Raw genomic sequence first — 9,706 nt, forward strand, 5'->3', positions numbered from 1 at the left:
CCAGAAGGCCCTTGGAGCTGGATTCAGTGTCCGGGCTGGAGGACGGTGGAGATATGCAGTATATGGAGCACGGAAATGACTTCCTTAATTTCAGTCATTGTGAGAGCCTTTTTGGGGATAACAATTCCCTCTTCTTTTTGTTTTAGGGTGCTGACATGGAGATCTTCAGTTACAAACCAACACCTCTCAACTCAAAAACCTTGGAGAAAATCCGACCTGTGCTGGATTACAGGTGCATGGTGTCGGGAAGTGAGCAGAAGTTCCTTCTAGCACTAGGGGTAAGTGGTAATACAGTAATGAAATGTAACAATGAGTTTTGGTGGGAGAAAACAAAACCCTGTATATTTTAAGCAAGTTGGTGCTTGGTCTGCAATTTCATTCAGCCATGCGTTGCTCCTGCTTATCCGCAGGAGTGGTCTTGTTTTAGATCCTGGCTTAAATGGTCATGGTGGCGGTTTGGTCTGTGGATTCCCTTTGCTGGTATCTCATTGATACATTACAAGCCATTTTTTTAGTAAGCTTTATCTTGTTTTATAAATTCACCAACTACATGATCTTATCATGTTCTGATAGCATGATTTCTTAATTTCTTCAGTGAAATTAAGTCCCTCGCTTGTGAGGGCTAAAAGAGAAGCTTGCAAACAAGCTGGATAACGGTTTACTCATTATTTATTTATTTAATAAAATTTGTACACCGCTTGATTGTAAAAGATCTTAAAGCAGTTTACAAAAGATAAAAAAGTAAAATCCAGAAAAACTTAGAAATCTACTTTAAAACATACAAAAGTTAAAATACTAGAACAGATAAAATTTAAGATTTTCTTCTTCCCCTGACAACCTTTTTAGGTGCTTCGTTATAAAGTACATTCCACTATGGCAATCTCTCTCTCTCTCTCTCTCTCTCTCTCTCTCTCTCTCTCTCTCTCTCTCTCTCTCTCTCCTGACCTGGCACTAACTCCAAGAGACTGTAGCCTCCTCTGTGAACTCCTTTGGTCCCTAATCTTGCTGCCTTCCTGTTTGTTTACATGCAGAAGTCTCAGATATACACTTGGGCTGGTCGCACATCAGATCGCTGGACCAAGCTGGACTTGAAAACAGAATTACCACGGGACACACTTCTGTCTGTGGAGATAGTTCATGAGCTGAAAGGAGAGGTAAGAGACTGGTTTTTCTTCAGAAGGGGCTAATTTTCTTCTATAAGCAATTTAAAACTCATATTACAAGTGGGAAAGGCCTGACACTCATCACTAGGGCTTTTGGTAAGTATAGTGGCATTTAAGGTCCCTTTGTGGCTTGCTCTTCCAAGGTAGGATCACTTGCACACATGCATATACTCCAGCCAAAGCTCCCCTCTCCCGAAGTCGATCTATCGTTTTCTTACCAATTTACCAAGCTTGCAGAACAAATATTGCTATGGGATTATTATTATTTTTAGTCACTAATCACAAAGTTTAGAGAAGATAATTTATCTTAATGTGTGTCAAGGGATAAATGATTTTCTGCAGGGGATATTTGGGAATGAAAAAATGTAAGCATTCCTGAGACTAGTGCACAAGCAGCAAACAGAATTTAACTACCAGTAACTACCAATCCTTATAAAATAAGTTAAAAATTCAGGCATTGACACAATTTTTCCAATCAATCAATCAATCAATCAATCAATCTTCTGCCCTTTCTCTCAGAGGAACCCCAAGGTGGCAAACAAGTGATAAAGCAATAAATAATACACAAAATGATTAAAAAAAACTCCACAAAAATTGTCCAAATTAGTAAAATCAGTTTCATCTAATAAAAACAGGATAAAACAGTTCAAGAATAAAAAATGTGTGCTGAAATCCTAACTTTTTATACTTAAAAAATAGATGTGTTAGAAACAGTATGAAGTGCAAAATGAACTTCAGTGAATACGATCAACAGTAGAATCTGAACAATATCAAAATCATAAAAGAGAACAAAGCGTTGTATGTTACGACTACCGTGGGACCAAATTTCCCATTTCCATCAAGCTTATTACAATTTATTCTAATAAAAATGCTAGTGTTTTTAATTCCATCAAGCACTCTTTGACATTTGTTTTGGAAAGCCTAAAATAATGGAATTTTAATCTTCTTAAAGCCTAATTCACAGTTCAGGGTTCACCTAGTGAGACGCAGAAAGGGAGATTTACCTTGCTCAGCCACATGTTCGCTTTGGTACAAAGCTACCTTCTCTTTATAAGCTATTGCAATATGCTTGCTGTGCTCTTGTGTGATCTTTCCATAGCTTCTGACACAGTCCATTTGTTCAGATCCAGTCAGGCTTAGTTGAAGGAACATTTTGGGAGGTAGTTGGCTGTCGCCAGCTTTGCTGGGGTTTATGTGTGTTCAACCGTTTTCAGACTTTTAGGGTGGGAGAACGTAAGAGACTTTGGAAAATAATGAACTGTATAGAGAGAAATTGCCATCTCTGAAACACTCAAATCCAGATTCATGCTGTGGAATTGATTTAGCAATAGGATTGGGACAGCCAAAGGGTACTATTTCTTCACACGGTGCTTAAATTAAAGGATTTCCTACTGCAGGATGTGGCGCTGGCAACTTGTAGAGATGGCTTTTTAAAAGGATTAAATGAGTTAAATGGGAGATAGATCTTTCCGTGACAGTTAAGAATGGAATTTCCGTGTTCTGCCACAATATGTGCATGATTTCCTAACGCAGAGAACAAATGTAAGAGTGTTTTCTCCATTACTCCCTGCTTGCGAGCTTTGCAAGGTTACCTGGCTAGCCATTGTTGGGAGTGCTGGCCTAGAAACACCCCTGATCTCCACCAACCAAGCAGTTACTTCATTCTTTTGGAAGGTTGATTTGATCCACAGATTCCTGACTTTTCCCCATCCCCTAAGGCAGCATGCCAATGGGTTTTATCTGTTAACGGGTGAGCTATGAGTTCAAGATCCAGAAGCGACAGCACTCACAGTTTGTTCTCGAAGCAAACCATAAGTGGAAGCCACCTTGGCTTACCGCTCATGGTTTGTTTGGGAGAAGCAAACCAAAAAGTGCTTGTGGTTTGTATCCTGGCTCAGGGCAAAACCAATATGACGGAGCAGTGTGCCCTGGTTTCCTGTCAGCCATAGTTTATTTCAAGCTTATCGTGACATGCAGCCAAAGAGCACTTTTTAGTATAACTTCTGAAGCAGTCAGTGAGGTGGGAAGCTGTTGCGTATGCAGATGGTATTCTTTGCAACACACTCAAAATACAGCAGCACTTTGTGAGGTGCCTATTTTCCTCTCCCTAGGGAAAAGCACAGCGAAAAATTAATGCCATCCACATCCTGGATGCCCTGGTGATAAATGGTAGTGATGTCCGAGAACAACATTTCAATCAACGGTAAGCAGAGTTTGGGAAATTACTTGTGTATATAGTTTGATGGGTGAGGGGTGGGTTCTTAACCTAGAGTCTCAGCTGTTCAACAGAATAACCCCAAATAGACATTGGGAAATTTTGAAAGAGCAAGCTTCTGAATGCAGTATGCCTTTTCTTGATCTCCACTTAGTTAGCCAGTGCAACTCTGTGGCAGAGAAGACTACTCCATTAGCAGCAAACAAGCAAATCTTAACATTTGGGAATATACTAGTGCAGAAGGGATCCTTTTTCATGAGAAAAAGCCAACAGCCCTCAGGTGCCTTCCTAGCCACATTTTACTCATAGTTTGTCCTATTTTGGGGCTTCCTGTAGGCATCTGGACTTAAATGGGCCAAACTATTAAATCAGTCAGTCTTTAGATTGGTTATGTTATTATCTTGAGTAGCCTCCCCATTGTATAAGACTTTAATCCATTTTTGAGGAAAGCTAAACTAAAGAAATCCTTATTTTTTGGTTGCAGAATTCAGCTAGCAGAGAAATTTGTAAAAGCCGTCTCTAAACCTAGCCGGCCAGATATGAACCCCATCCGGTGAGTGCGGCCTTTTGGATTCTTGCTGGCTTCTGGGGCTGTAATTAAAAGTGCTTTGTAGGTCGTTTGTGCCATGATGGATTTTCACATTAAGTTGTACATTAGGAAGCCAGCAAGAGTGATGTGGGAGGATGCTTTCCTATGAAAGACCATTTCAGATCAGTTTGATATGTGAAGAGCTTATCCTTTAAATAAACTGGGTTAGCTCCTAGACAGAAGAATCAGAGACCAAAAGATGTGGTTCTTTTTCTGGGTCTAGTTTGTAACTTATATGAAGACAAGAGGGGAGGGCAAAGAAATCAGGGCACAAGAGAGAGCAGCACCATGGATCATCTTGGAAACATACACTTTACTAAAGGGTGGTTGTGCCTCTTCAGTTTTAATAATTTTGTTTTGGATAACGAATTTAACCTGCATAAAGCTTGCCAATCAACAGCACCCTTTCAGAATCAAGTTTGTTGTATAGGACCTGTGTAATATTTCACTCTGTGTTTTTCTGATGCTGAAACAAAATAGCAGGGTTACACCTACTATTTCTCAAGCGAGTTGTCCAGTTGTCTAAATTCAGCAAGAAGGCTGGTGGTACTGCTGACATGAAGTGCTCAGATCAGTAGAGTTCTGTGATTTGTTTCCCCCCCCTTTATTACTGTATTCTACGTCTCAATCATGAGGGCTAGAAACTTCCTTTTATAGAAAGTCTAAGATTTTTAGGAGTCTTGATGAGAGCACCTGGGGAGTAAGTTTTTTTGAAAGCAGAGTCATCAGCAGTTTTGAAGAGCTTGTAAGAACTCAACCTACAGTTAGATGTTGTGGCCAGCATATTATTCCACTCACGGACTTTTCTCCACAGAGTGAAGGAGGTATACAGGCTAGAGGATATGGAAAAGATTTTTCTAAGGTAAGTGCTCACAAATCCTGGATTTACAGTCTTTATTTTGTTATTATTTGGACCTTCTCAGTTTTTTTAAAAAAAGAGAATATTGTTAATTCTGCATTACTGGTAGGATCCATCAGCCTATCCAAAAGGAACATATGTTTATTGGCTAGCGGAAGGAAGTTAGGTTTTTTTAATGGCCAAGCCTCTAACACTGTTTTGGCCAGCCCTGCAGAGTTCCATCCCCTTTCTCCCTTAGGACATAGAAGAGGCTTGCTGGTGTGGCTGGCTGCTGGGAGAAATACTGGCTGCTTTTAAAGATCAGCACATTCATATTTTGGAAAAGCCCTGAATCTATCTGTAGATTCTGTAAGAGTCATTTGGAGGCTCAGCATGAGGTCACCGGCAAACCAGCTCCCCTTGCAGGTGGGGCATGATCCTGGCAACCACAATTTTTTTGTTGGCTGGCAACTTCCTTATCTTGTTCATCCTCACAACACCCCTCTAAATTAAGTCACAGTTATACTTTTAACAGAGAGAAGAATTTGTGTTGGTAATTTGACCACAGTGGAGTATATGCCTGGCTAGGGATTTGAACTGCACCTCCTGGATCAAGTCCCAGGGTCCAACTGTTTGCCACATTGCTGAGACCTGTGCTTTGTGCATTTTTTGTTACTTTGGGTATGAACACCCTGTCTCCTGGTTGTTTGGTGGCATAGGTTAGAGATGAAGATCATCAAGAGCTCAGGCGGAACCCCACGGCTGTCCTACACTGGCCGTGACGACAGACACTTTGTTCCCACGGGATTGTACATCGTTCGGACTGTCAGTGGTATGTCCTTCTCTGTTCAGGGACTCTCTGCCATGATGGTCAAAGTCAAGCTCTGAAATATGCATCTCTGCTTCGGTCAAGACAATTACATGGACCATTTTCTGCTTTTAAAAAACTAAGAGAGTACATTCCTCTATTTGGTTAGTTGCCTCTCCCATTCTGACTTGGATCCTGATTCTCCTAGCAGAATATAGCATTTTGCAGGGAAACGTTGGAAGCTGGGGAATATCTTGAGGTATTATTTTTTTGAAGAAAGAGCAGTGCAAAATGCTTGCAGAAGATTGCTGAAGTGGTTTTCTCCTTTCATATGCCCCCTGTGCTTTTCTTCCTTAAAAGCCATCCATGGTAAATACTACAGAAGCAGCTTCTCTTCCCATGCATTGCTTTTCCTGCCACAACTCAGGATTGAAATGAGTAGGGTGCCCAGTAACAGGATGAGAACTCAAGGGCAGGGCAACTACCTGTCAAGAGGTCAAGTTCCCTTATCCTCTGTCCATCACCTGGAGCATGAGGCTGCCTTTCCTGCCCCATCATTCCTTCTAACAGTGTATTCAGCTAGTGAGTACCAGCAGGATTGTAGCTAAGCCAGGGTCACTGAAAACCAAGAGGAAGGCAATAAGCATTCTTGCGGGAATCCCAAGATTGGCAGAAGTACAAAAAACCTTGACCCGACTTGGACCCTACCTAGCTTCAGCAAGGTGGTAGCCTCATATGCCTTCAGGCCATATCCTGAATTTTCCAGATGTGCCTTAGAAGTGTAGCCCCCTTGGTGTACCCCCCCCCCCAAAAGTGAGAAGTTTTTCCTTCTCACAAGGCTCTTTTAAGGCCCTCTCAGACACTGCTGCCCCATAGACATCACAAAGGTAGTAGAACTGCCAGCAAAAACTCCTGCAGATCTCAACACCTGGGCAGGGCTATATGGGAGGAGGCATTCCATTTAGATATTTGGGCCCAAGTCATTTGGGGCTTTGTATGTCAACATGATCACCTTGACCTGGCCTTGGAAGCACAATGGCAACCAGTGCAGGTCTTTTTAAGAATTGGTGTGCTATGTGCCTAGCCAGCAGAGCCCACCAGCACTCTGGCCACTGCATTCTGCACCACTTGTAGCTTCTGAACCATCTCTTAAGGACAGCCTCACATGCAATACTCTACAGTGGTCCAGTTATGTTTCTCTTTTGAATCTGATCTCTTGTTCCCCCTCCCCCCCCCCAGATCCGTGGACCATGGCAGTTAGCAAAAATTCTAATAGGAAATTTTTCTACAACAAGACAACACATAAATCAACGTATGAACTGCCTCAAGAATCTGTTGCACCATTTCAGTGAGTATCATCCAGAAAACACTGCCAGTTTATCTAGAAGCAACGAGGGGGATCATACCAGCATGTGTTGCTTTTGTAGTGCATAGATCTCTCTCCAGCATCATTAAACTGTGTGGTGTTGACCTGTAAATGTCCACAAAAATTACCATCGCAGGCTTTGCTCTATTATCTATGGAAACTTTGAGAGGATTCTGGACCATGATTTACAAGTCCTTGTACTCTTAATAGTTGGCTTTGGGAGGTGGCAAGGTAACCCAGCATGTATTAGACTGCATGCCACAGTTGGTATACTTGGCTGGGTCTGGATTCTGTGTCAGGAATAGGTCTCCCTGAAAGCTTTTGATCTTCTAAATACCACAGAATTACAGTGGCCTGAAACTGCTTGGTGTATCATAGTTTCCCCCCGGACAACTCTGGGGATATTTGAAAAGAGGCTAAGATTTCTTGGTTTGATCTTGGGCCCCTTAATAGAACTACAGCTTAAACTTTGTAATATGGAAACAGTCTCACTTTAAAGGCTTTGAGATACAGGAAGAAGCTGACTGATTAGGGGACTTAAGAAAAGGCAGCACTGCCCTAAGACTTTTGAGGAAGTGGTGAACCCAAATACCTGCACTTAATTCAAAACATACTCCTTGAGTATCTTGTCACCAAAACCAGAGATGTATGGTCCACCTACGCTTCTGTTCTATGCCCTGTCAGGTTCTGAATTCTGGGATCTCACAGCAGTCAGACAGAAGCAAGAATGAAATAACCCTTGCTTGCTCCAGAATCCTTGAATCTGCTGTAGCTGTCTTCTTCTCATTGGCATTCCTGTCTTCCACCTTCAGCCATTAGATGGTTACGAATTCTGCCGCTTGCTTCAACGATGCGTCCCCTTTCTTCTGTTCTGTTCTGTTCACTTTTGTTTTGTGTGTGTTTTTTGTATGAAATGTAGACCCCTCTTTGAAGTTCTTTAATCTCTAGCTCTTTCATACTGCTTTCCTCTGTCTTTAAGGCTCTCCTTATTACTTTTACCAAGGCTCCAGGTGTTTGGATGGCTTTCTATCTAAGCCATTATATGCAGTTGCTACTGAGCCCCAAACCTTTCCCACTTCCTGCGGCACATGCAGAGAACTTGGAAAAGAGGAGTATCTGCTTTGCAGCTGAATTTCTGCAGGATGGGCAAGAAAGACGAGACCTGTGGGTAGAGGGCAGTAAACAAATTTACAAATTTAAAATAAACAAACAAGGTGTCTTCTGCAGAAGCCTAGCAGGAAAGGACAGAAAATAGCACCCTTCCCCCCCACCCTCCTCCAAGTCCTTTCCCCTGTGAACTCAGCTTGCACAATAATGTTCACCAGAGGGCCAAAATGTCTGTCCATCTCTATTCCTTCTGTCTACCCTTTTGCTGCTCTGCATCTCTCCAGATGTTTTGCTGCTCTGCATCTCTCCAGATGTTTTGGAACTACAACTCCCATGATCCCTGACCACTGGCCGTTAGCTAGGGATAATGGGAGTTGTAGTTCCAAAACATCTGGAGAGCCAAGGTTGCCTATGCCTGATGTAGACAATGAGAGGCTCATTCTCAGGAGTTCTGTTTACGCTAAGAAAAAGCCAGCCTAGTTCTCGAGCCTGAGTGTGTCTGACTCCTGGGAACTCCTGCTGAGTTGCTTCTAGTTTTCCACCTCTCTTGCACTGAATAGTTTTAAAGAAACTGTAGGAGCCCTTTGAACTTCCTTTTGTCAAATGCTAAGCAGGCAGTAAGCAGCCTCTCACTTTCTTTCAGAAACTCAGGAATTCTTTCCTTTCCCTTCCTCATATTGCATATTTTCTGCAGAAAGCATAACTGTGGCTCTGAAAACAGTGGGAAGGAAGAGGCTTATGTGCGACTTTGATAATGGATGTTTTGCATTATCATTTGTGAACTCTAATACGGTTGTAATTAGGCACTGATATATTTTCTTGTCACAATGCTAATATCAGAACAGTGCAACTAAATAAGCTGTGAATATTAAATGCCAGTAATTGTTGGACCCGAAGGCCGCTTTGTCTGTGGCAATTAGCTACTTGCTTTTTCTCCAGTATGACAACACTGTTAAACAAGGAGGAGAACCTAAGCTCAGGCAGGAATAGAGACCTGATCAATGAGGCTGCTCCAAGAGGATTTTTTTTAAAAGATCTAAACGTACAAAACTTATTTATCTAAAATGTCAAGTTTTGCTGAGCAGTCAGAGTTGCTGCAGCTCCTGCGGTTTCCATTCTAGTTGCCGGACTCTTCAGAAGTCTCCTGCTAAGAAGTCTTCTGCTAAGGGTACTTCATTTTCCTCACCCCCTCAGAAGTCTAAAATTCTTTTGGCTCCATGTGTGTTGGGTCCCCCCGCTTTCAGACACAAAAGGCATTGATTTCCCCCTTCTACTCAGTGCTTTGACTTCAGGCAAAAATAAGGCTGCTTCTGTTAAAACAGCCTCCTTTTGTACACCTGGCTGTGGTGTCTCTGTCTGCAGTCTGCAAGTCCTTTAATTGGTGGGTCCTGCAGAAGTTATCGATCTTGGCAGTTAGGCATCAGAGTAGAGGGAGCAAACTTTTTTTTTTTTTGCCACATGACCAGCGGACACAGGCTTTTGATACTTGGGGGCTGCATGTTCAGCTTGAGATTTATATTCCCACTTGAGAGCTGGCAAAAGATCCCTCCTCTCTCTTGTGCTGATTCTGCCATAATGCACAGGCGAAACACGTATACGTGGCCATTTTTCACCTGAAGT

At 42.3% G+C, this 9,706-nt stretch overlaps 1 protein-coding gene across 3 annotated transcripts in view; it reads left to right on the forward strand.

Annotated features, from left to right (window-relative positions):
• The window catches only part of CMTR1 (cap methyltransferase 1), a 31,049-nt gene that overhangs the window by 17,706 nt on the left and 3,637 nt on the right, over positions 1-9,706 (forward strand). For all 3 annotated transcript variants that reach the window (XM_035108153.3, XM_035108151.3, XM_035108152.3), the window contains exons 17-23: positions 147-278; positions 1,032-1,154; positions 3,275-3,366; positions 3,863-3,931; positions 4,782-4,829; positions 5,525-5,637; positions 6,853-6,961. In XM_035108153.3, coding sequence (XP_034964044.1) covers positions 147-278; positions 1,032-1,154; positions 3,275-3,366; positions 3,863-3,931; positions 4,782-4,829; positions 5,525-5,637; positions 6,853-6,961 — 686 coding nt within the window. The remainder of the gene's footprint in view (positions 1-146; positions 279-1,031; positions 1,155-3,274; positions 3,367-3,862; positions 3,932-4,781; positions 4,830-5,524; positions 5,638-6,852; positions 6,962-9,706) is intronic.

The sequence above is a fragment of the Zootoca vivipara genome, chromosome 3 (genome assembly GCF_965207765.1).
Source record: "Zootoca vivipara chromosome 3, rZooViv2.hap1.1, whole genome shotgun sequence".
In the NCBI taxonomy this organism is placed as follows: Eukaryota; Metazoa; Chordata; class Lepidosauria; order Squamata; family Lacertidae; genus Zootoca; species Zootoca vivipara.